This window comes from Pelodiscus sinensis, chromosome 7, assembly GCF_052426305.1.
Source record: "Pelodiscus sinensis isolate ZL-2025 chromosome 7, ASM5242630v1, whole genome shotgun sequence".
Lineage (NCBI taxonomy): Eukaryota > Metazoa > Chordata > Testudines > Trionychidae > Pelodiscus > Pelodiscus sinensis.
In genome coordinates this window covers 67,389,708-67,415,445 of record NC_143058.1, presented here as the reverse complement: position 1 = coordinate 67,415,445, position 25,738 = coordinate 67,389,708, and the positions used below count along the sequence as shown (strand labels likewise).

Below are 25,738 nucleotides of genomic sequence, written 5' to 3'. Positions count from 1 at the left end.
AGAAATCAGCCCCTATGTCTTCCCACTTCCATAAGGGTATCTGAGCTCGAGTGTGCAGTCAGAAGATGTCAGCCGTAGAGCCGAGTGGGCCGACAGGTTATTTCTTTTTCTTTCTTGATACAGGAATTACATCCCGTGCTCCTGTCAGATAGTTCTAAGTTAGCTACAAAAAAAATTAGTTGTCAGTTGCCCAAGAAGGAGGAGTAAAGGCTAAAGCCCCTCTCCCCTCGAAAAATGTGAAATGGTGCCCTTGGCCCACAGGATGTGGCCCCCTACGTAGCCCCCGCTCCAGGAGAGCACAGTGAGGTGGGTTCTCGTGACTCGAGCTGCCGGAGTCGAGGAGCGGGCTCACGGAGCCTCCCCTTACCCTGGCTGGCTGGCCGAGGCGTGGGAAACTGAAGGCCACCTGGGGAAGGCTGTTGATGCTGCTCCCCTTTCATCTCATACAGGCCCTGCTGTAGCCCTGGCAACCACCGGCCACTGCTAAAAGGCCTTTAGAAATGATGCTTGCCAGGGAGGAGGCGTCTTTTTTCAGACACGTATTTGATTCCCCCGTTTTCTTGGGAGGTTCATAGCCACAGGGCCGAGTTCAGAGAGGAGGAGGCACGTCACATGGCGGGTAGGGGCTGGGTACACGGTGCTCCAAGCACACAGGCGCTCTTCTGTCTTTAACCCATAGGGAGGGTCAAGGCCCTCAGCAGCCAACTGCGTGTTATGCCATGGTAAGGGACACAGTGGCCTCCCTAGTGCAGACTCTGCAGTGATGCTGCCCACACTGGTGGCTGTGGGAGACGTCTCCTCATTGTGAAATCAGGCAGGGTGTAACCGACATGAACAATGAATCTTGCCTTCTGCAACTTCCCCCACTTCCGTCAAACCCCTGAGCTGGGAGTTTTGCAATCCTGGCCATGTGGTAAACAGCCAGGCTCTCCTCTGCTGCGCCCACTCACTGGCTCAAGGCTGCTCAAGTATTTATTGTGCATGTCCTGGCCACCGTCCCCTCCATTCCCACCAGGGAGGCCATCTGTCTTCACACCTGAGACTGCGTCACGTCTCTGTAGCCACCGACACGGAAAATTGAACCAGCTGCGCTCCCCGAGGTCTGTCCTGGTTTTTAGCTTTTGGACGTGCTGCAGACGAGCACTCCCGCGCGAGCAGGCAGGTCATCAGCAAGTGGCCTGTGGGCAGGGTTACCCTAGACCTGGGTTTCCCTTGACATCACTTTGCTTCTTACCCTCCCCCCGACCCGGTAGGTTTTCCCCCACGCAGCAGAGACTCGGCATTACGGGCCCCGGGGAGCGGAGTGCGCTCGTGGCACTGAGAACACGGTGGCTGCTCTTTCCAAAGCCAATGCCGCCTCCCCCCATTTGGGGGGCTATGTCCAACCCCGCCCCGCCCCGCCCCGCATGTGCTGTGTGCATTGGGTCTCTGCTGCTGCTGGCTGGTAACTGGTTCCTGGCAAGGAGAGCAGGGACAGGCCAGGTGGAACCAGGTGTCCGTACCTCTGGCACAGCAGACATCGCAGCTCAGAAAGCGCCCCCATTGGTCTCCTTCCCAACTGGTCCCTCCCTTGCATGCACATCTGATTGGTCCCTTTTACCTGCTGGATCCCGCTCACCAAAGGCCAGGCTCCCAGGGCTTGGGAGGGGGAGGGTCCCGCAGGGGCGCGCTGATTGACAGCTGATGCTGCATCCTGGGGCTGCACTAGCTGCCCAGCCGCCGTGACAGGGAGCAACGTTTCCTGCGCACACTTGGCAGAGAGGCCGGGTACCTCCTCCCGGTTCCCATGGGCCTTCTGGCACAGGCTCTCTGGCTGTCACCCAAGGCCAGCTGCCCTCCCCCCAGGGCAAGTGCGGCCCCCGCCCCCGTCTCCCAGTAGCTCAGCGCACCCTCTCTCAGCGCGCCGAGCTCCTGCGCACGCTGGGTTTCTCCAGGGACACACGAGCGTGGAAACAGACAGACCTGGAGGGTCCCCAAACCACAGCGAGCACAAGAGCCAAAGGGCTGTAGCCCAACCCGTCAAGCGCTGCCTGGCACAGCCCCGCCTGCGCTCTGGCATCTCTCAGAGCATTGCTGTGGGGTGGCGGCAGTCCCGGGCCGCGTCCAGATCCACCCCTGCAGAGGCCTTCTCTGCCAACCAAGTCTCTGTCCTGCGGCGCGAGTTCCCCCAGCGGTTAAACCCCACCCTGCGCTCCCATGGCCTGCCCAAGCTCCCAGCCCACCAGGCCCCCGGAGTTTCCCCAGGCTTTCAGCAACAGGCCCTGTCCACACAGCGGTGTCCGTACCGCTCGGGCTGTAGAGCTGCTCTCCGCCCCCACAACCCTTCCGCCCCCACGAACGGGGGTCACGCCGTGGACAGGAGAGCGCGCCGGCCAGCACTGTGTGCTCAGGCTACACCACTTCCTAGCGTCAGCCGGAACGAGAGCCCAGCGGCCAGGCGGGTCAGAGCCAAGGCGCACGCAGCCCAGCGGCCAGGCGGGTCAGAGCCAAGGCGCACGCAGCCCAGCGGCCAGGCGGGTCAGAGCCGAGGCGCACGCAGCCCAGCGGCCAGGCGGGTCAGAGCCGAGGCGCACGCAGCCCAGCGGCCAGGCGGGTCAGAGCCGAGGCGCACGCAGCCCAGCGGCCAGGCGGGTCAGAGCCGAGGCGCACGCAGCCCAGCGGCCAGGCGGGTCAGAGCCGAGGCGCACGCAGCCCAGCGGCCAGGCGGGTCAGAGCCGAGGCGCACGCAGCCCAGCGGCCAGGCGGGTCAGAGCCGAGGCGCACGCAGCCCAGCGGCCAGGCGGGTCAGAGCCGAGGCGCACGCAGCCCAGCGGCCAGGCGGGTCAGAGCCGAGGCGCACGCAGCCCAGCGGCCAGGCGGGTCAGAGCCGAGGCGCACGCAGCCCAGCGGCCAGGCGGGTCAGAGCCGAGGCGCACGCAGCCCAGCGGCCAGGCGGGTCAGAGCCGAGGCGCACGCAGCCCAGCGGCCAGGCGGGTCAGAGCCGAGGCGCACGCAGCCCAGCGGCCAGGCGGGTCAGAGCCGAGGCGCACGCAGCCCAGCGGCCAGGCGGGTCAGAGCCGAGGCGCACGCAGCCCAGCGGCCAGGCGGGTCAGAGCCGAGGCGCACGCAGCCCAGCGGCCAGGCGGGTCAGAGCCGAGGCGCACGCAGCCCAGCGGCCAGGCGGGTCAGAGCCAAGGCGCACGCAGCCCAGCGGCCTGTCTGCCAACAGCAGCCACTGCCAGGGCCCAGAGGGAGGGGACAGACCAGGCAGTCATCGTGTGACCCCTCCCGTCACCCACACCCAGCTTCTGACAGAGGCCAGGGACACCAGCCCGCCCACCCTGGTGCCACCACTAGTCAGCTAGCTCCCTTCTTAGCATTGACCACGTATTCCCAAATTCCCACTGTGGCAAGGGCCCCTCCTACCCAGGCCACCACTGGGCAGGCCTCTTGCATCTAAGCCCAGATGCTGGGGTTTGCACAGGTCTCTGGGGTAGAGAGCGCGGCCAAACCCCTCAGACTCTCTCCACCTAACGCTGCTCCAGACTGTTCTCTCAAACTTCCTCTGCGTCCCTCCGGCACCTCCCTTGCGTCCTCTCACACCTCCAGCTTCCAGCTGCTGAGGCTTTTCCAGGCCCTCAGTCAGCCAGCCCCACTCAACCTGAGCCAGCTCCCTCCCAGCTGCATCTCATTGGCCTGCAGTTCTCTGCTTCTGCTTGCAGGTTTTTACCCTTTGGGGCTGCTTTTTCCCCTCTCTGCAGCAGCTCCCTGGCCTGACCCTGCCACACCACAGAGGCTTGCAGCGCTGTCGCACAGCTGAACACCTTGGCTGGACAGCATCTCCCCCCCCCCCAAATATGGAGTGGAAACGGTATCGTGCCACTCCTGGGCCAGGCTGGTGGAATAGTTCTTAATGCCGAAGAGGAGACCTGGCTGGCGAATGATTCTCCTTTGTATTGGGCCAGCAGCTGGCCGGCGTGTTGGCGCAGTTCTGTGCCACTGAACTGCTCTCTGCTCTGAGGGAGCTACGTGTTACCTGCCCTGCCACAGCTCACCTCTGCCGCTCAGCAGGACCCCGCACCTGCAGCTCTCTGGCCCACGGGTGTGGAGAACAGACAACGCTGGCGACTGTGCACGTGGCAGGGGGCTGCAGAAAGCCGGGGCCGTGCCGAGATTTACCAAGGGCAAAGCGGGCGAGCGGGGGACCTTGGCACAGGCCGGAGCCAAGCCGCCCTGCGACAGGTTATGGGGCAGCAGCCTGGTCCACCCCAGGGGCTCACGGGAAACAGGTCTTGTCACGGGCACTGGAGACTGTTCTTTGGGGAGATGAACGTGGGGCAGGCACTCACCCCACGGCGCCGCCCGCTGGTCACATGTGGAATCAGCGCTCCTGCCTCTGAGTGCCTCTGCTGGCCAGCGCCCAGCCCTGGCGCAGGGCCCCTGCTGGTTCGGCTCCCGGTCCCCTCCTGGCCACGGGCCCTTTCCTCCTTGGAGCGTCTTAGGTCAGAGCCCTGGCACTCTGGGGTCCTCCCCTCCCAGGGAACCCCAGTCCCTACCCTGCCAGTTCTCAGCTCGCCCCTTAGCTCAGGGCAACCTGCAGCCTGAAATGGCCACTCCCCATTGGCAAGGGGGCGGGGGCCTGCTGCCTCCCCCAGCCCTCGCTGCTCCCCTGCAGCCTTAGTGCACCCAGGCCTGCCTGCCTCTTCCCAGCCTGCTCTGTGTCAAGAAGCCTCCCGGTTCCTTGGCACCAGGTCCCTCCTGCTCTACAGCAAGGGCGTCTGTTCTCCTTCCTGCCAAGAGCCCTTCTTTATACAGCCCCAGCTGGGCCCTAATCAGCTGGATCAGTGGCTATTAGCGGGCGGGAGTGGGGGGGGGGGCGGTCCCTGGCCTCTGTTTCTCTGGAGGTGGGTGACAGGGGAGGGATCACTGGCCGCTGTGGGCAGACAGGACACTGGGCTGAATGGACCACTGGTCTGACCCCTCAGGCCACTCTCATGTTCCTAACCGCCTCAGCTGCAGCCTCCACTCTCTCAGCCATCTCCCAGGGCCAGTGCAGGGCCGACGCCCGTCGCAGTTACCATGGGAGGTGCTGCATCTCCCACTCCGTGAAGGCTTTACATCCAGCTTTTAAGCTGCCTTCACACAGCCCTGCTGCTAAACGTCAGGGGTGGGAAGGCTTTCTGTTGGCATGGCACTTTTGCCACCAAAATCCGCCCCCCCCAACAAGTGGGGTTCACTGTGTCAGTAGGAGTGTGCGCCTGCCAGCCAAGCAGCATTCACACATGCACTCGCTGCAGCAAAACCTTGTCGTTCCCCGGGGGGGGAGGTGCAGAGGGTGGGTGTAAGTACCTTGGAACAACAAACGTTGATGAGCAAGTCCTAGTGCAGAGAGCGGGGGAGAGGAGAGGGTTGCATAAGTGTTTATCTGCGTTTCTATCACACTTCTTCTGACACCTTCTGTCCACTGAAGAGTTTTCAGAACGTCACAGCGGCGTGGCCGGGGCTCCTTGTAGCAAGCAGGTGTGCTGCTCGGCATGAGAGTTCATGTATTTGCTCCTTCCTTTCCTGTCTGAGAACGGCTAATGTTAGACATGGCCTTGAGAAAGGCATTGCACTTGTCAGCCGAAGGGCGATCGTTCACTGAGCAGGCGTTGAAGGGGATTTCCAACCTCTTTCTGGAGCTATGAATAACACTTCTCAGAAAGGGCAACATTCCTGTTCCTTTATTTCCCCTGTTCCCTTTTCTTTGCCGAATTCCCCTTGCCTTGTTCCCTGGCAGCACTAGCCATGCCTAGGGGTATGTCTACACTACCACCCTAGTTCGAACTAGGGTGGTAATGTAGGCAACCGGAGTTGCAAATGAAGCCCGGGATTTGAATTTCCCGGGCTTCATTTGCATAAAGCCGGGCGCCGCCATTTTTAAATGTCCGCTAGTGCAGACTCCGTGCTGCGTGTAGCCCTAGGACTGTGAGCTGCAGTGGTTTGGAAAAGGTGCTAACTGCTCTGCTGTACAGGGAAGTTAAAATTAGATCAATCAATTAATCCACTAGTGGATGGAATTTTTGATTTGTCGATAAGGCCGCTTCCACTTTGAAATGTAGCAAGAGCCGCCCAGCTGGTGCTACATTTTAAAGGGAAGCGCCCACGGGGAGCCCAGGATTAGCATGCTGGCCCCAGGTTTCATGCAGCAGTTCAATTTTTAAAAAAATGTACGAGAGCCCCCACTGGGGCTCTTGTGCAGTTCAAAGGCGGAACACTGCCGCTGTGCCACTGCCCCATCCCATGGAGCTGGAGCTGGGGGGAACTGGCTTTTAAGCTGGCTCCCCCCAGAACCTCCTCCACTTCTCCCCCTTGCTGCCTCTTTCTGAGGCTACGTCTAGACGTCAGGTTTCTTTCTGAAGAAGCGTTTCTGGAAGAGATCTTCCAAAGAAACTTCTTCCAAAAGAGAGTATCCACACTGCCAAAGCGCATTGAAAAAGCATCTGCTTTTTTGACAGAGAGCGTCCAGACTGAATGGACATTCTCTTGCATGTAAGCTGTGATTGCTATGGCCACCAGGGCACCTGTGTTTTTTCCTCTTTCCTCTTTTTGTGAAAGAACGCCCTCTTCCCCGTCCGCACGCCTTTTGGTGAAAGAACTCTTTCAGAAAAAGGTTCCTTCCTCGTAGAATGAGGTTTACCGATGTCGGAAAAACCCCTCTGTTCTTTCAATTTGCTTTCAGAAGAACGTGATTGCAGCATGGACGTAATTGAAGATTTTCTGGAAAAAATACCCTGATAGAGGCAGCAAGTGGCGGGAAGTGACTAGTTGCTTAGTGTGTTGACTATCTGATACGCTTTTGCCTTTGCTTATCCGATAGTCAACTAGTCGATTAGTCAATTACATTCCTAGTGCTGGAACCAGCAAAATGTTCCCCCTGGTGGTGCCCGTAGTGTAGGCGAAGACAGTGTCCGTAGTGTAGGCCCGTAACGTAGGCGAAGACAGTGTCCGTAGTGTAGGCCCGTAGTGTAGGCGAAGACAGTGTCCGTAGTGTAGGCCCGTAGCGTAAGCGAAGACAGTGTCCGTAGTGTAGGCCCGTAGCGTAGGCGAAGACAGTGTCCGTAGTGTAGGCCCGTAGCGTAGGCGAAGACAGTGTCTGTAGTGTAGGCGAAGACAGTGTCCGTAGTGTAGGCCCGTAGCGTAGGTGAAGACAGTGTCTGTAGCGTAGGCGAAGACAGTGTCCATAGTGTAGGCCCGTAGTGTAGGCAAAGACAGTGTCTGTAGCGTAGGCGAAGACAGTGTCCATAGTGTAGGCCCGTAGCGTAGGCGAAGACAGTGTCCGTAGTGTAGGCCTGTAGTGTAGGCGAAGACAGTGTCTGTAGTGTAGGCGAAGACAGTGTCCGTAGTGTAGGCCCGTAGCGTAGGCGAAGACAGTGTCTGTAGTGTAGGCGAAGACAGTGTCCGTAGTGTAGGCCCGTAGCGTAGGTGAAGACAGTGTCTGTAGCGTAGGCGAAGACAGTGTCCATAGTGTAGGCCCGTAGTGTAGGCAAAGACAGTGTCTGTAGCGTAGGCGAAGACAGTGTCCATAGTGTAGGCCCGTAGCGTAGGCGAAGACAGTGTCCGTAGTGTAGGCCCGTAGTGTAGGCGAAGACAGTGTCTGTAGCGTAGGCGAAGACAGTGTCCATAGTGTAGGCCCGTAGTGTAGGCGAAGACAGTGTCTGTAGTGTAGGCGAAGACAGTGTCCGTAGTGTAGGCCCGTAGCGTAGGTGAAGACAGTGTCTGTAGCGTAGGCGAAGACAATGTCCATAGTGTAGGCCCGTAGTGTAGGCGAAGACAGTGTCTGTAGTGTAGGCCCGTAGCGTAGGCGAAGACAGTGTCCGTAGTGTAGGCGAAGACAGTGTCCGTAGTGTAGGCCCGTAGTGTAGGCGAAGACAGTGCCCATAGCGTAGGCGAAGACAGCCATGCGTAGCCGTCTGTTAGCTCACGGTGGAGCCCGCCAGAGCCCAGCTAATCTTGTAAATCCCACTCGTTCCCAACCCCTCTAGACTAGGAGCACAGTCCTGCTTAGCCATGAGGGAGCTCAGCCATTTCCTGGCCCGGTGCCTTTCCCAGCCACGGCTGGTCTGGTGTGAGCCATCATTGTAGCCCGAGGTGAGGGGGAAGGAGTGGGGTCAGAGGTGGTCCATGAGAGGCGATGGGTGGGGAGGCAGGGGGCAGGGCTGGGGGACACCGCTGCTCACTGCTCTGGCTTGTGCCCTGCTAGGTCCCGGTAGTGTCGGGGGAAGACGGTAGCCAGGAGGAAGGCGCCATGTGGGAAGGGGAAGGGGAGTTCCCCCAGTCCCCAGGTTTCTGCATCAGCATCCGCAGCCATGGGAGCCGTTCTCCTTGGCCCAGGCACCATTCTGCTGGGAGCAGCGGGAGTGGGCTCGGGCCCCAGCGGGCCCACGGGAACACGGCTGGCTAGCTGAGCCAAGGCTGGTTCGGGAGAGAAACGTGCCTGTAGCCCAGGGAATGGCTGCTCCCCTGCCGCCCCACCAGTGAGTCTAGAAACTCTGCTCTCAGGTTTGTGGCTAGAGGCCCAGAGGCTGGGGCGCAGCCTGACCTCAGGGCAGGAAGTTACAGGCTTTGGGTGCGGCGGGGGACTCAGCGTGCAGAGGAACTTTCCCCACGTGACTCCTGCTCCACAACCACAAAGACAAACAGGCTCCCCAGCAGCAGGGCCGGGCACATGCGGCTTCGCTGACGGCTCCATGGCTGCACAGCAGGGGCAGGGGGACGTGGGCTTTGCTTTCACAGCTCCTGCACGGCTCCCCCAGCCATGGTCCCGCCCGGGCGGCTCTCTGCCTGTGCCCAGGGGAGGCAGCAGCCAACGGGCCCTGCTGCGTGGGGCAGCTAGTCAAGCAGCATTTGCAGGCACGCTCCAGAGCGGGTGCTCGCTAGGCGAGGTGGGGGGTGCAGGCACACTCTGGGGATTGGGTGGTCGCTAGGCGAGGCGGGGGATGCGGGTGCGCTGTGAGGGGGTGGGTGGTCGCTAGGCGAGGCGGGGGTGCAGGTGCGCTCCAGGGGGTGGGTGGTCACTAGGCGAGGCGGGGGATGCGGGTGCGCTGTGAGGGGGTGGGTGGTCGCTAGGCGAGGCGGGGGTGCAGGTGCGCTGTGGGGGGTGGTCGCTAGGTGAGGCAAGAGGTGCAGGTGCGCTGTGGGGGGGGTGGGCGCGCGCTAGGCGAGGCGGGGGGTGGAGGCGCGCTGTGGGGGGGTGGGCGGTTGCTAGGTGGGGGTGCAGGCGCGCTGTGGGGGGCGCTCACTAGGCGAGGCGGGGATGGAGGTGCGCTGTGGGGGGCGCTCACTAGGCGAGGCGGGGATGGAGGTGTGCTGTGGGGGGCGCTCGCTAGGCGAGGCGGGAGGTGCAGGCGCGCTGTGGGGGGGGTGGGCATGCGCTAGGCGAGGTGGGGCTGGAGGCGCGCTGTGGGGGGGTGGGCAGTTGCTAGGTGGGGGTGCAGGCGCGCTGTGGGGGGCGCTCACTAGGCGAGGCGGGGGATGGAGGTGCACTGTGGGGGGCACTCGCTAGGCGAGGCGGGAGGTGCAGGGGCACAGTCGCTAGCTTGAATCTTCCCCCTCGGCATGTGGCCCCTCCCTGCAGGTGCCAGGTGTGAGCACCACACGGGGATGTGAACCCTGCTGCTCCCAGCAGTGCCCAGATGGCACCCCGATGGCTGCCGACCGTGGCCCAGGCTCTGCCTGTGACGTTCCCCTCCTGCGGCAGGCGCTTGGCCTTGTCTCCGGGTGCTGAGCCGTTCTGTCCCCAGGTGGCTGCAGGTGCCCAGCGCCGTCCGGCCGGGTGCGTCGCGTCCCTGTGTGTGGCTGGTCAGGACTGGCTCCCATGCACAGCACGCAGGAGACCGGCCAGCCCATCTCTGCCTCTGGCCATCCCTTCCCCTCCCTCTTTGTGCCTCTGCCCCTCTCTGCCCTGCCCCTGCTCCAGCCGTGCTCAGGGGCCAGGGCGGCCAGAGATACCGATGGAGATCAGAGCACAGGGCTCGCTGACGGTGGGAGGGGCACTTGTGCTCCTGACTCCCCTGGGGCGTCTGCCCCGCACTGGCCCTTGGTGACGTGTGTGAATGTCCTACAGATGCTGCTCAGCCGTGGGGCTGGGAGGGGCTGGCAGGGACCCAGCCCACACTGGGTCTCAGTGAGATGACAGACCTGTTCCCAGAGCTCTCCCCCTGAGTTTGGCTTGTCTGCTTCCTGCAAGTCAGTGGGAGCAAGGGCGGGGGGCTCGCTCAGCCACAGGGTGCCTCCTGGTCGCTGAGCCCTGAAATGTAACCCTGACGCTCTGTCTTGCAGGCGATGACTGGTCCCTACTGCCTCCTGCTGGCTGTGGCTGGGCTGCTGCTGGCGACGACAGGTGAGCAAGTGAAACAAAAAACAGGACGATGTAGCACTTTAAAGACTAACAAGATGGTGTTAGGTGATGAGCTTTCGTGGGCCAGACCCAAGTGTCTGTCTCCGCTGCTGCTAGTCCAGCAGGCGCAGGACCCCGGAGCACGCTAGGCACCGAGCAAAACAAAGGCGCAGGAAAGAGAAGCCCCCAGGGGCAGCGTTTGGTCCCTGTGGCGCTAGGCTCAGCGGCTTGCAGCCTGCCCTGTGCTGGGCGCTCCCAATCCACCGTGGTCCTGCCAGCGAGGGGCAAGGCAACTCCCCCAGTGCTCCCTGTACAGAAGGGCTCAAGCCCCAGGGCGCTAATAGCAGGGAAGTGCCCGGCGGCTCCTGCGAAGAGCGTGGGTCACCCTGCACACCACCAGGAGAGCCCAGTAACTGCTCCTCCGCTGCCCCGTGGGTCCCGTTCCCTCTGGCTAGGGGGCTCCCCCTCCCGCTGCTCACCCCTGAGCCGGGGAGCAAAGGGGGCAGGATACAGCACCAATGAAAACTCCTTCGAAACATGGAATTGCCCCAACAGCGAGAAGTCCTGCAGCACCTGGTGCATCTGGCGAAGTGGGTCTTTGGCCACAAAAGCTGCTGCTCCAGGAAGTCTGTTCATCTAGAGAAGGTGCCACGGGACTCCTCGTTGTTTATGCAAAGTCCGACTAACGGCTCCCCTCTGACTCTCGTGGTTATTACCCAGCGTCTCCTTGGGAGCGTGTTGCACCAGTGTGTGACTGGCACTGCAGCCGAGCTGGCTCCTCTTCGCAATGACCTGCCAGCTGGGCCATGCATGGGCCCGGGCCCCGCCCAGGGTGCGTGGCCAGGAACGGGGTGGAAGGCAGCATTCAGTGTCGTGCCATTGCACAGACCAGCGAAGGGGCCTCCGCAGGCGCTGGGCGCTCAGGCCTGGGAATGGGCGAGCTGGAGGCGGGTGTCGAGATGCGAGTCGTAGGAAGACGCGCTGGTGAAGACAGTCGCCGTGGCAGAGGAGGTGGCGAGGAAGGGACATGAGCGTAGCAGAGAAGGCCCAGGCTGGGATGCAACAGGGGGCTCAGGAACTTGCATTCGCCCTGTTTCATGATACAAGATCCCGGGACCATTCAGGTGGCAAAGTGCCCAGGCAGAGGAAGTGGGGTTGTGCCCAGGGCACCGGTAGCTGGGAGGTGACAAACCAGCCTGGAGGCATGATTTAGAATGGACTGGGGAGCAGTGACAGGCCGGCGGAAAGCCCCAGCCTTGGGCAGGGCGATGCACCCTCCTGCCTGTGGCAGCTGGGGCTTGAGAAACCCTTCTCCTGTGGGAGTTATTGCTCAACTGCCCCATTGACATTTCCTGCCCTTCACTCTGGTGGAGACTGGCCCGGGAGGGGCGGTTCCTCTATTAACCAGAAACAAGCCAGCTGCTCTGCTCCCACGTCCTGACCCCGGCCAGTCCCACCCAGCACGCTCACTCCGCGCTGGCTTGCTGCCCTCCCGCTGGGCGGGGATGCTGAGATGGGACCTGGGGTGGAAAGTGGGTGGACCCGCCCCCCGCGAGGAGGAACGCCTGAGAGACCATAGGGAGGTGACCTTGTTTTCAAAAGCCAAGAGCCGGTGTAATGTAGAAAGCTCCTACTTGAGAGAGTGTTCTCCTCGGACAGGCTCCTGCCAACTCCCACGGAGGCGCCTCCGCACTGGGCGCTGCTGGGGGACCCCTCGCTGGGCTCTGCCGCACGGCGGGCACCTGCCTCAGGGCAGCCACTGTGCCTCGGTGCGCCTGCCCGGGGTCCACTGTCTCTCCAGGGAGCCACCAGGGCTGGCAGCACCAGGGAGGGGGTATCATCCCTGCAGGTGGGGCTTTTCCTTCGTGGGTCCACCGAGCTCCATCACGTCTCTGCCTCACCCCTCTCTCTTGCAGCCCAAGCCCTGGAGTGCCCCAAGATCAAAGTGAGCACCTGTCAGGACTGCATCCAGTCTGGCCCCGGCTGCGCGTGGTGCAAGAAACTGGTAGGTCTGCGTTTCCAGCCCTGGCCCCCCGCTCTCCGATTCGGTGTGGGTGCCCAGTCACCCCAGCCCCGCGCCCGGCCAAGGAGCCTGGGTCCAGGGGTCCCCAGGGAGATCTGCTGTCCCCAGCTGGTCCCCTTGCCTCGGCCATGGCTCTGCTGCCCCATCATTCTCTGCACAGCCACAGACTGCCCAGTGCTCCCTTGGGGAGAGCCCCAGTCCCAGGATGGGCGAGTGGGCGTCTGCAGCGTCCCAACCCTCTGGGCATGTTGCCTGGCCCGGGGGGCTCCGGCGGAGGCCTCCCCCTCTTCCCCTGCAGCACCAGCCAATCCTGTGGCTGGCTCTGCTCACCCACGGGGCAGCGTCTGCCCTCTGCAGCATGAGCAGCCGCTCTGGCCTCGTCTGGGCGGGACAGGTTTGCTCCCAGTGCTGCCGCAGGGCTGCCTAGGCTCGGCCGACCCGCTGCCACCTGCGTCCAGGCTGGAGTTCAGCAGGGCTCTGGCCTGGTTTAGGCTAGCTCCCTCCCCCGTGCCAGGGCTGGGCTTCTGCAGGAAACTGCTGGGGAGACCACAAATCTGTCTAGGCCAGAGCCCAGTTCGCTGGCAGTGGCCAGTCCCGGGTGGCCCAGCAATGGGGAGATGAAGGGTGAATGCAGAATGTGAGGAGGTGTCTCTCCTGGGAGGGTGCGCAGCTGAGGGGTGTCCCACCCCTGCCCGTGGCTGAGCGAGGGCCCAATGGAAGGGGAGGAGGGTGCCCAGCTGAGGGGTGTCCCGCCCCTGCCCGTGGCTGAGCGAGGGCCCAATGGGAGGGGAGGAGGGTGCCCAGCCGAGGGGTGTCCCACCCCTGCCCGTGGCTGAGCGAGGGCCCAATGGGAGGGGAGGAGGGTGCCCAGCTGAGGGGTGTCCCACCCCTGCCCGTGGCTGAGCGAGGGCCCAATGGGAGGGGAGGAGGGTGCCCAGCCGAGGGGTGTCCCGCCCCTGCCCGTGGCTGAGTGAGGGCCCAATGGGAGGGGAGGAGGGTGCCCAGCCAAGGGGTGTCCCGCCCCTGCCCGTGGCTGAGCGAGGGCCCAATGGGAGGAGAGGAGAGTGCCCAGCTGAGGGGTGTCCCGCCCCTGCCCATGGCTGAGCGAGGGCCCAATGGCAGGGGAGGAGGGTGCCCAGCTGAGGGGTGTCCCACCCATGCCCCTCTGGTTCTGTACTGGCCAGAATTTCACCAAGGCGGGCGAGCCAGACTCCATTCGCTGTGACACCAGAGAGCAGCTGCAGCAGAGAGGATGTGTCACCCAAGACATCGTGTTCCCAGAGAGCAATTCCATCGCCTCCCAGAAAGACAGTCTGGACGGCAAGACCCAGCTCAGGCCTCAGGCAGTGCAGCTGAAGCTCCGGCCAGGTAGGCTCTGCTGGGAACCGGGCTGGCAGTGAGAAGCCCTGCCTGGCCACAGGGCGGCAGCGATGCCGCGTGGGGGAAAGCACAGGCAGCCCCAGCCTGGGCCCAGTCTGGCACAGAACGTGCCCGGGTCCCTCTTCCTGCCGCGCGCTTACATCTCAGTGGGTGCTGGGGCAGCAGGCGCTTGAGAAACAGCTCTGAGCCAGCTGAGACGAGCCCGTGGGGGCCAGGGTAGAAACTGGAGCTGAGGGGGATGCAGCAAGCGCCTCACACCAGGCCAGGCCTAGCCCGGATTTCCCCCCTCTGGGTGCAGGCTCCACCGCCAGGTGCGTGCAGAAAAGTGCAGGTCCTTGGCCAGTGACTTACGTGCAGACTTGAGGCAGCTACCCCTCAGGACCGATGCCTGCCCCCGGCTCTTGCCACGTGTGGGGGGCAGAAGGCAAGCGCGAAGGGAGGGGGAATGTTTGTGTCTCCCGAACAAGCAGATGACCCGTGGACAAGCTTAGCAAAGGTGCGGCTCAGAGCCCACCCCAGGGCCAGAGCTCCTGGGTTTTGTGGGGACCCCTAGGCCCCCACAAATGAGGAGATCGGTGGTGTGGGAGGGGGCTGCCAGTTGAGGCAGGAGGGTGGGTGCATTGTGGGAGGGGGTACAGACTCCCACTGGGAGTGGGGCTGGGAATGAGGCATTTGGGGTACAGGAGGGGGCTCCGCGCTGTGAGTAAGGGAGCTGGAGTGTGGGAGAGGGCTCAGCACAAGCGCTGTGGTGGAGTGCAGGGTCTGGGCAGGAGTTTGGGTGTGAGATGGGGGGGATCAGGCCCGGTGGGTAGGGGTAGGGGCTGGGAGGGAGATCCAGGTTATCTAAATTCATGTCAATTTTAAAAATTGTTCAGTTCAAATAAAACCTACAAAAATGGCCCCTGAGGCGGAATGGCTCAGGCTTGCAAATGCTGGACTGAAGCGTTTGGACTGCTGGGCTGGGAGCAGCTTTTCAGTGTCATAAAGCTGGGAACATGCTGCCAGCAATGGAAGTTTCACCACACAACAGAAGAGTTCAGTTTCTCATCTCAAACTGAGTTTCCATTTAGAAAGGTACATTCTTATGCCGCTCCAATGACCATGCCAACAACTCTTGAAATGTGGACAGTCATTTTAAATCCTCCGGATAAGATACTATAGTAGAATGCGAACGAATCTGAAATACATTTCAAGTCAAGATGAACATTTTTGACCCACCTCCCCCTTTTTTAAACACAATTTTTGTGCAGGAGATTTTGAAATTCCTGTTTGGAATGGGAGTTTTTTTCCCATGGAATGTATAATTTAAGTTTGGATCAGTTCTAAATGTCTTAATAATAAAAACAATAATACTAATACTAATCAATTAACTCATGAGTACAGCCCCAGCCATGGAGCAGGGCCACGCTGTGCTCTGGGCAGGGATGTGCACACAACACTCGTGAATATTAGCGAAGGGCCGACAGATGGGACGGACCCGGAGTACAAGGAAACGCTGAGATTATTGGTCAGCAGGACGGGGGCAGTGGCAGCCTCACCGGGATGCCAGGAGATGGTGTTGGTGGTGGCTGCCACGGTGGTGAAGCTCAGAGCGCCTGTTCTCCTGCCCTCCAGTGATCCACTGTTGGGGTTGTAATGCCCTCCCATCTGAGTTTGGTGTTTAAGGGACCCCAAAGGGAGTGACCAGCAAGACCTAATTTCTGGCACACTGATTCGGGAGCGCTGATTTTAGGTCCCACCCCGCTGGATCCTAACTCAGTCCTTGAGCCCTTTTGCCTGGATTCCTGCAGTCAGTCTGGCTGCCCCTTTGCTGGTCAGTGTGTAGGCTGTTGGGCTCGTGTGTGAACTTGCACTTATCTTGCAAGGCTGAGCTCCCAGGCAGGGAACCCAGGGCGGCCAACGTAATAGAACAGAGGGCGTGGGGCGTTCTCTTTGCTGCTGCAGTCGGCGTCAGGCCGTGTTGCTCAGGGCTGGAGAAGGTTCCCTGAGTAGATGCTGATCAAGTCACTCCCTGACCTTGGTTTTCTCTTTGAGTCTGTGGCTCTCAGACAGGTTCCTCTTCCTTTAGCGGTTCTCATGGCCCTTCTCTGAACCCTCCACGACGTCCTTCCTGAGCGGTGGGCACCGGCGCTCTGCCCGCCGTGCCGTGTGCATGCCCTGCCTTTCCCCTGGCAGGTCAGCCAGCTGTGTTCAATGTGACCTTTCGCCGTGCCGAGGGCTACCCGATCGACCTCTACTATCTGATGGACCTCTCCTACTCCATGCACGATGACCTGGAGAAAGTGAAGAAGCTGGGGGGGGACCTGCTCTCGGTTCTGAACAGCATCACCAGCTCCGGCCAGATCGGTGAGTGGGTCTCAGCTCACGGGGAACAGGCTCCAGGCACGCAGGCTCTCGGCCGCTTCGCAGGCACACTCGCTACCTCCCATTGCAGCAGCAGCAGCAGCAGCAGCAGAGGAGAGGACCCCAAAACAGGCTGGACAGGGCCCTGCCCGGCAGTGAGCGTGAGCGCGAGCCAAGCCTGTGATGGCCAGGCAGGAGAGGCGTCCAGGCTGGGGGACGAGGTATCCAGTAACCGCACAGGGACAATGCGCACTGGGCTGACCCTTGGATCTGCCCAGTTGCTCCATGGAGAGCTCTGCACTCGCCCGCTGAGAGGCAAGGCCCAGAGCTGCCGACAAGAGGAGTGTTGGCTCCAAATGGGCTCCATCCTGGCGCTGCCCCTACCCGGGTTTGGTTCTGCTCTCCCTGCCGCCAGGGCCACAGGACAAAGCTCGCAGACCCCTCGGCTCTCCCTGCCAGCCAGCCTGGAGTTTCTGGCTGCAAAGGAAACAGGCTGACTGGGGACCTGGCTTAATGGCTGCAGGGCTGGGGGGGCAGGGTCCATCAGAGAGAGAGAGGAGGGCAGAGGGGCCCATGGCAGGCCGAGGGGAGGAAAGGGGTGGGGGTCAGGAACCACAGAGGAAGTGGGGAGGCAGCGGCTACGTCTGGGCCGTGAGCGGGTTTGAGCCAGAGGAAATGCGGGTCCCTCCCCACCCCTCTCAGGGCTCCTGCCAGGGAAATGGGGCCAGGGCGCAGGGTCTGGATGCAGGGGGCGTCCCTGCTCCCCAGGAGCACGGAGCGGACATGGGCACCCATTGCTCTGGTCAGGGCCCCGGCCATGAGCCCCACTGGCTCAGGCGCTGATCCGCCCTCGTGTCCCAGCGTGGTGGGGGCAGGACACTGGCGTAGGTCCATTCTCCAGGGGCCAACTGGCGTCTCTAAGGCTGCGTCCCCGCCCCCGCAGGCTTTGGCTCCTTTGTGGACAAGACGGTGCTGCCCTTTGTGAACACGCACCCCGAGAAGCTGAAGAACCCCTGCCCAAACAAGGCCGCCTCCTGCCAGCCGCCCTTCGCCTTCCGGCACGTCCTGTCCCTCACCAACGACGCCAAGTTGTTCGAGAAGGAGGTCAATAAACAGGCCATCTCCGGGAACCTCGATGCCCCCGAAGGGGGGCTGGACGCCATGATGCAGGTGGCAGTTTGCGGGGTAAGTCGTGAGCTCGGAAGGCTGGGGGGCCACGCGAAGGGCTGGCGGGTTAGCATGGGCCTCCAGGACAGGCTCCAGGAGCTCCAGCCAGCTCTCTCAGTGCAGAGGAGACCAGGGAGCCTTGAGTGGCAGGACAGACGTTTGGTCACAGAGGTCTCGTGGCCCCGGGCCACGCGCAGCCTGGGCCTACGGGGGCGGAGTCCCTCCCAGTTTCCAGCTCCAGGCTGCCTGTCCATAGGGTCTGCTCTTGGGCTTGTTGTGGGGCTGGCCTGGGTTACGGAGGGGCCAGCCTGGTGATCCCCACGGTCCCGCTGGCCTCGGCATCTGTGCCAAGGGACCATCTGCCATAACCCTGCCAAGCTCTCCGCCCTTCAGAGCCTGCGTGGTGCCCTATGCTGCAGCCACAGCTGGGCCCAGACGAGAGGAGCCCCCGAGCAGTGTGGGGCCCCGTGTGCCTGCCCCAGGCTCCCCCCCAGCTGGGTGCCTCCAGGTCCTGGGAACACCTCTCCTGGGAGATGCATGCCCCTGCACCTGGGCTGCCTGGCCACGGGTCCTGCCCTCGCTGTGGCTCTTGGGCAGGTGGCTGGGGAAGAGGGCCGGCTTGTGCAGGCCCAGGGCTGCCCTCCCCTCTAGGAATGCAGGGCCTGCCCTGGCCTGGGAATCTCTCTGTCGCCCCTGTGGGTCCATCTCCCTTGTTTCTGTTAGGCCAGTCCGGGTCCCTTTCCCTGCACTGGTCGCAGTGTGCTGGGGCGTGCGGGCTCATGCGTGTCCACGGCGGTGCCTGCCCATCGCCCGGCTGTGTGGGGGCTGCCCAGATGCATATTTCCTTCCACTGCTCTTACTCCCCTGCTCTGTCCGGGGAGGCTGCGTGCCGTGTCCCATCACGTTGTGGTCTCTGTCCAGGGAAGCTGCGTGCAGTGTCCCATCACGTTGTGGTCTCTGTCCGGGGAGGCTGCGTGCCGTGTCCCGTCACGTTGTGGTCTCTGTCCGGGGAGGCTGCGTGCCGTGTCCCATCACGTTGTGGTCTCTGTCCGGGGAGGCTGCGTGCTGTGTCCCGTCACGTTGTGGTCTCTGTCCGGGGAGGCTGCGTGCCGTGTCCCGTCGCGTCGTGGTCTCTGTCCGGGGAGGCTGCGTGCCGTGTCCCGTCGCGTCGTGGTCTCTGTCCGGGGAGGCTGCGTGCCGTGTCCCGTCGCGTCGTGGTCTCTGTCCGGGGAGGCTGCGTGCCGTGTCCCGTCGCGTCGTGGTCTCTGTCCGGGGAGGCTGCGTGCCGTGTCCCGTCGCGTCGTGGTCTCTGTCCGGGGAGGCTGCGTGCAGTGTCCCATCACATTGTGGTCTCTGTCTGGGGAGGTGGCATGCCGTGTCCCGTCACATCGTGGTCTCTGTCCGGGGAGGCTGCATGCCGTGTCCCGTCACATCGTGGTCTCTGTCCGGGGAGGCTGCGTGCCGTGTCCCGTCACATCATGGTCTCTGTCCGGGGAGGCTGCGAGCAGTGTCCCGTCGTGTCGTGGTCTCTGTCCGGGGAGGCTGCGTGCCGTGTCCCATCGTGTCGTGGCCTGTACACGGGGTGTGACACTCCCATTTCTGGGCGGTCCTCGGTTCTCTCTGACCCTTGGCTCCCTCACTTAGGCAGTGGCTGCAGGCCTAACCAAGTTAGTCAAGTCCCCTCCTTTCTGCTTCCAGGACAGGATCGGCTGGCGCAACGTCACTCGCCTGCTGGTCTATGCCACTGATGACGGGTTCCATTTTGCTGGGGACGGTAAACTCGGAGCCATCCTGACCCCCAGCGACGGGGAATGCCACCTGGAGGAGAACATGTACAAAAAGAGCAATGACTTTGTAAGTGCCCACAGCAGCACGTTGGCTCTCACTCGCCATCTTCCCCGGTGAGCAGCCGCCTGGCGGTCTCGCTGAACAACTTCTCCCCATGCCTGGCCGCTCCCCCGGTACGTCCCAGCGTCAGGGGCTCTTCAGCAGCCGGACACAGGGCTCCTGCCCCTCCCCCCGTGAACTGCATGTCACATTGGCAATGAAATCAGCAGTGCGGCTGGCAGGCACTTACCTGTGGCCAGGGCCCCTGGGAAACAAGCTCCCTGGAGCACCAGGAGTGCGGGGGTAGGGCTGGGTTCCAAGATGGGTTTATGCTGCTGGAAGGATGCTGTGAACGGGGGGCGTGTCCTGGACACGCGCAGGCCTTTCCCCAAGCAGCCACCCCGTCATGCTTAACACAGCCACTCTGGCAGGCGAGCGAACCGGAGAATCTGAAACCCCAGTTCTGGGGGCCGCGCCCGTTTCTCTCATTCATGTCTGGGGACGTCGGTGGGGGGGTGTTTAAAGTCTGTGGCTAGGAGCTCCTGGAGCAAGGAAGAGCCAGCTGGCTGCTGGCTGCGAGAGGTCCCAGGCTCTCCCACTCCATGGCTAGGCTGGTACTGAGCGTGGCTCTGCAAAGAAGTGTCGCGGTCCCTCTCTCCCACAGGACTACCCGTCCGTCGGCCAGCTGGTACAGAAGCTTGCGGAAAACAACATCCAGCCCATCTTTGCTGTCACTAGCAGAATGGTTGAGACATACCGAGTAAGTGGGACGCACGCGGGCCCAGAGACAGCGCCCAGCTGCCTAGCGCTGCTGAGAGACAAGGCTGGGCCCGGTGCCCCAGTCTCTCCTCAGGCCCATTAGCTCAGCTCGTGCTTCCGGCTGCGTTCCCAAGGGCTGTACCTACCCCATGCCAATCGGGAACAGGACAGGGGCTGCTTGGGGCCCGTCAGCCCAGCCCTGCCTCGCCTGAACCAGGGGCCCAGCTCAGCAGTGGAAGAGTTGGCAGGCGGAGCAGGGGCCAGAGACTGCTGCCTCTCCGAGCTTGCCTGGAGGAGGGTGGGCAGGCAGGCATGGGACAGTGATCGGTGCAGGCTGGGGTGGATGCCAGGGCCATGCCAGTATCTGCAGAGGCTGGGCGGGGAGGAGCCAGGAGAGCAGTGAGCAGCGCTGGGTCTCTGGATGGGATGAAGTGCCGGTGTGACCTAGCCACAGGGCTAAGCCAGCTCGGCCTAGACGGGGGGTGGCTGGCTTAGTGGACAAGCAGGAGGGAAACTGAGGCAGAATGCTTGTGGCTCTGCACATCACCTTTGGCCCATAGTCCCTCAGGGCTAGGGCTGATTTTCCTCTGTTTCCATTGGTAGAAGCTCAGCGACATGATCCCCAAATCAGCAGTGGGGGTGCTGAACGAGGATTCCAGCAACGTCGTCCAACTCATCAGGGAAGCCTACAATGTAAGCACCACATCCTGCCTCGCCCCAAGCGCTCTGTGGGCCTTGCCTCATCCGGGCTGGGGGCTTAGCCAGGGGAGTGAACACCTACCCCGTCATGCTGACGAAGCCTGTACATACAGCCCTCTGGCCCACGGCCCCCATCCCGCGGTGGCACTTACTTCTGCGCCTGTAACCTGGGACTGCTCGGGCAGGCCTCCTCCATCCCCCTGGAAAAGACCGACTGCGCCAACAGCAGCGACAGGCAGCTGCTGTGTCTGCGGAACACGCCGGCCCAGGTTGGCTGGGGCCTGCTTTGCCTCTGCCTCTCCGAGCTCGGCTCCCCTCAACCAGCAGCTGAGACTATGAATGCAGCAGCCACTCCTCCAGCAAGAGAGAGCCCCCGCATACCCTGCCTGCCTGCACCTCCTCCCCTCTTGAGCCATTCAGTACCACTGGACTCACACGCAGATACTTTCGCTCACCGTTCCACCAACGGGCACTGAACATGCCAGCCTCCTTGACCTAAGCTGAGATTTCCCCCAGCACTTCAGTCAAACCCGCTGGCTGAGATAAAACACTGAAGCAAGTTCACTGCCTAGAAAGAACTAGACTGAGTGACTATAAGGAGTAAGGCGCATGCGTCAGAAGTGGTCCAGTAACAATCCAAAGATAAACACCACAATCCAGCCCCTCGACTCTAGGCAACTCCGTGAGCTTGGAAGCAATTGTTATTCTCAGCCCACCAGCTGATGCAGCCAGTTCACGGGTGGTTTCCTTTCAGATCCCCCAACCAGCCCATTTCTACAGCATTTACCAGAGCTAAGATCTCACTTCCTGGCCTCCCCCTCAGCCAGACTTTGGACTGAAAAGATTACAGCCACACTCCAAGGAAGAGCAGTAGGCAGGAGAGCCATCCTCAAGGGTCTCTGACGGAGGCGCTGCTTCTGACAGAGCTGCCTGGTCTGGTCCCTCTGTCTTGCTGACATCTTCCTGCATCATCTGTCTTGTTTTCCTCACAGAGCTTGTCCTCCAGAATCATCCTGGACCACGGCACTTTGCCAGATGTTTTGAAAATCACGTACGATTCTTTCTGCCTTGGCAAAAAGCCCACCCTGGATGGCGCAAGAGGGGAATGCAGTGATGTCAAGATCAACAACAAAGTAGGAGAACCCTGCTGGAGTCCTTTCTGTAGCTTGGGCTCCTGCAGAAAGATGGGGAGTGGGGGGCGGGCGCTGTGCTAACATTCTAAATCCAAAGGGAACACAGGAGCCCGTGTACTGAGTCCCTGAGTAGCCTTGAAATCAGGGAACCCAATTTGCCACCCCCATTTCCCGGCTCAGGTGACGCCAAGGGTGAGACTACCTACCACATCGGGAGGGAGAGGCAGAAAACGGGGACTGTTTCACTTGCCTGCAGCCAATGTTGGCAAAACAGAAACACCCCCTGCAAATCCTGAACCCCTGACAGGACTGGCCCCGAGTGGCAGGCGAAGACGAGGTGCCTTCCGAATGCCACTGGTCAGAGCTGGTTGGGAATTCTCCAGCCAAACTGATGGGAAATGTTGTTTCCGCAAACTCCGCGTTTCTCCCATTGGCAGTGCTGATTTGACAAAGGCGTGTTCTTTAGTCTCCGCAGGGGACACTGCAAGGAAGTCCTCTGCTTGGGGGGGCTGCACCAAACATTTCCGTTTGTTGATCAAACCCAAAGGTTTCACTTGGGGTCAGTTAGGCATGAGGTGCCTCATGGGCTCCATTTCAGACGCTGCCTGCATCCTGGGGGGGGGCGCTTCCGGCCAGAGGCGAATGTAGCTCAGGGCTGGCTGCCCAAGAACGTTCGCCGCGATGCTTTCTCAGACACAGCCCCTAGCCCCGTTGCTTTGCCTCCTCCCAGATCACTTTCCAAGTGAAAGTTACAGCCAAGGAGTGCATCCAAGACCAGTCCTTCGTCATCCGGCCCCTGGGCTTCACAGACACGCTCACGGTGCAGCTGACCAGCCAGTGCAAATGTGCGTGTGACGAGCGCCCCAACCCCGCTGCCTGCAACGGGAAAGGCGACGTCTTTTGTGGCACCTGCAGGTAAACGATCCCAGCGACACCCCCCACAGCCTCTGGCACCCAGGGAGCCGGCAGCTCTCCAGGCTCAAGGCCAGCTGATGGCTGGACAGGTGTTCGCGGTGATGCCAGGCTGGTCTGTGCACCTGGGCTCCACGCAGGGGGAGGCACCTTCAGTCACCCCACCTTCCACATGCCCACCCTCCCTCTCCCCTCCCCCAGCTGCAAAACTGGCTACACTGGGAAGAACTGCGAGTGTGAGACGAAAGGGAAAAGCAACAAGGAGCTGGAAGGGAGCTGCCGGAAGGACAATGCCTCGGTGATCTGTTCCGGCCTGGGGGACTGTGTGTGTGGGCAATGCAGCTGCCACACCAGCGACACGCCCCACAAGCAGATCTACGGGACCTACTGCGAGTGCGACAACGTGAACTGCGAGCTCCACAACGGCCAGTTGTGCGGCGGCACAGGTGAGTGACAGCCCAGTGGGCTGACTCGACCCTGCCCGATGGCCCTGGCTCCCGTCCCCGCCTGGACTCCATGGCGCTCTAGGGCCTGTGGGCTGGGCCTTGCTGAGCACTTCAGAGCTTGGAGAGGAAGCCTGATTCCAGGGAGGAAAGGCCCCAGGTGCAGGACACGTTCAGCCAGAGCCGTCCAGAGTGGATCTCTGAGAAGATACGGAGCAGGGCAGCCTCAGTCCTAGGGCACCCCCACAGGGCAGAAGCCCCAAGCACCAGCCCATCCCCCATGGCTGGAACCCCGAGGCCCAGCGCAGCTTGTGGGGCAGAAGCCCCGAGCCCTTGTGCCCCCTGCAGGGCTAAAGGGCCCTGGGAGAGTCTGAGCCCATCAGAGCAGAAGGGAGGCTGCCGGTTCGGCCAGGCAGAGGCTAGTGGAAGAATCTGTAACTTGCAGGGGATGGTTCCTGGCGCCTGGGGGCCCGGCGGGTCTGCCTCTGGGACGTGTCCCCACGCAGCTGCATTGGCTGGAAATGTCTCCCCAGATCGTGGGCACTGCGACTGTGGGGAGTGCAAGTGCAATAGCGGCTTCGACGGCAGCGCCTGCCAGTGCAAGAAATCCAGCGACGGCTGCATGAACACCCGGAACGTCGAGTGCAGCGGCCGTGGGACATGCCGGTGCAACATCTGCCAGTGCTTGCCGGGCTACCAGCCCCCGTTTTGCCAGGAGTGCCCGGGCTGCCCGTCCCCCTGCGCCCAGTACATGTAAGTGACCACAGTCCCCGGCCACAGCAGGGCGGGCAGCCTGGGGGCACAGCGGGTCCCTGTTCTCTCTCGCCAAAGGCGGACCTCGGTCCCACCAGTTTGGGGTGGAGATACAAGGACCTGGCTCCCCAGGGTGGTGCCCCCCGCAACTCTGCCCCTGTGAGGCTTCTGCGGTCCATGGAGCCAGCAGCAGCCTTCGGGAGACTGGTCTCTGTGGGGCTCCAGGCCCAGGGTGCACCGGGTCCTTGCAGCTCCTCTGGGCTGTGCGGGTTAGCGAGGCAGCTGCCGGGTAAGCACCTTACACCCGCATAACCCTCGCACGTGTCCCACACCCCATGTGGCAGAGGAAGAACAGCCCCAGCCCCCGGTCACGGCCAGTCGGCGCAGGGGGGATGCTCCTTCCCAACCTCACACCATACCCCCCACCTGGGCTGCCAGCCAGCCTGTTACCTGACATGTGCCTCCTGGTGTGCCTTCCAGCTCCTGTGCCGAGTGCAGGGCCTTTGGGAGCGGCCCCTTTCAGAAGAACTGCTCCGCTGCCTGCCCCAACATCCAGGTGAACAGCGCCCTGGGGAGTGGCCGGCAGTGCCGGGAGAAAGACTCGGAGAACTGCTGGATTTCCTACATCATGAACCAGGAGGACGGAGAGGGGAAATACACCATTAAAGTGGATGAGAAGAGAGGTACTGGCGTCTTGCCCCACACCTGCCTGGAAGGGGAGGGGGGCTCCCCCCGGAGCCAGCCCGCAGACCCCAAGGTCACAGCAGGTGGGGTCAGAGAGAACTGGGGACTGGGCTTCATGCAGGTACATGAAGAGAACAGGCCCCGCGGGGATCCTCTGCCCAGCGCAGCGCCCTGGGGGGAGGGGAGAACACGGGTACCCCAGCCAGATGAGCGTGGCACACGCTGGTGCAAGGGGCCTGTGAATACGCAGGATTTTAGGGCCCTGGCTCTTCCATTTCCTCCTGCCAGGCTCTGAGCCCTCCTTTCCTCCGTTCTGCACTTCCTGCTGCGTCCTGCTCCTCGCCCAACTCCCGCCACAGTGCCCAGCCCGTGGGCAGCTCCCCAGAGTGCCAGTGGGGGGCAGCCAGCAGCTGCGGGCCAGGGCCAGGGCGCTACGCTGGGCCCTGCAGTGCATTGCTTGCTGCGCAGAGCAGGTTTCCCAAGGCCCGTGGTGCCAGCGCCGCTCCCATGCTGCTGGCTGTGGCCCCGGCTGGGCAGGGCCGAACTCTGCACCGCAGGAGGCAAACCCTGGGCTCTCTCTGCTCCACAGAGTGTCCGCAGCCCCCCAACATTGTCGCCATCGTGGGTGGCACCATCGCTGGCGTGGCCCTGATCGGGCTGCTGCTGCTGGTGATGTGGCGGCTGGTGATGGAGGCGCTCGACCGCAGGGAATACCGCCGCTTTGAGAAGGAGAAGTCCAAGGCCAAGTGGAATGACGTAAGCTGGCTCTGCCCCTCCCCTCGCCCAATCCCCCCTGCCCCAGACAGGCTGGACTGGGCGACGTCTGGGCTTAGTGTGGGGCAGGAGGTCTCTGGGCCTCAGGCCCCCATGCAGCTCTGGGGAAGGACTAGGCACAGTCCCCCTCCTCATCCCAGTCCCCCTCCTTCCAGCCCCCCTCCCCATCCCAGGCTTGAATCCCCGCTGGTCCCATGTACCCTCTGCCCCCCACAACCCAGCGCCAGAGCCAGGGGCTCTGGTATGTCCCTAGGCTGCAGGTGCTGCGGTGACAGACGCAGAGGGGAGCTCGTGGGGTGGGAGCAAGACGGGCTGGACTTTCCTGTCGGCCGTGTGGGAGACACAGGGTGCCCGGACCCAAACCCAGCGCATCTGGAGGCCCCTGGCTTCCTGCAACGTGCCCCGGGGAGGAACTGGCCACACCCCCCTCTCCAGAAATCAGGGGCATGTGGCTGGGCTGGGGGCCCGACACGGCAAAGGCTGC

General features: G+C 62.3%; 1 protein-coding gene across 5 annotated transcripts in view; it reads left to right on the top strand.

Moving 5' to 3' along the window:
- The window catches only part of ITGB2 (integrin subunit beta 2), a 42,982-nt gene that overhangs the window by 14,250 nt on the left and 2,994 nt on the right, over positions 1-25,738 (top strand). For 4 of the 5 annotated variants that reach the window (XM_075934154.2, XM_075934157.2, XM_075934155.2 and 1 more), the window contains exons 2-15: positions 10,300-10,360; positions 12,274-12,362; positions 13,565-13,748; positions 15,936-16,106; positions 17,047-17,288; positions 18,969-19,124; positions 19,762-19,857; positions 20,460-20,549; positions 21,548-21,688; positions 22,419-22,603; positions 22,802-23,046; positions 23,577-23,796; positions 24,277-24,479; positions 25,070-25,236. In XM_075934154.2, the coding sequence (XP_075790269.2) occupies positions 10,300-10,360; positions 12,274-12,362; positions 13,565-13,748; positions 15,936-16,106; positions 17,047-17,288; positions 18,969-19,124; positions 19,762-19,857; positions 20,460-20,549; positions 21,548-21,688; positions 22,419-22,603; positions 22,802-23,046; positions 23,577-23,796; positions 24,277-24,479; positions 25,070-25,236 (2,250 nt within the window). The remainder of the gene's footprint in view (positions 1-10,299; positions 10,361-12,273; positions 12,363-13,564; positions 13,749-15,935; positions 16,107-17,046; positions 17,289-18,968; positions 19,125-19,761; positions 19,858-20,459; positions 20,550-21,547; positions 21,689-22,418; positions 22,604-22,801; positions 23,047-23,576; positions 23,797-24,276; positions 24,480-25,069; positions 25,237-25,738) is intronic. The other variant, XM_089779987.1, reaches the window with a different exon arrangement.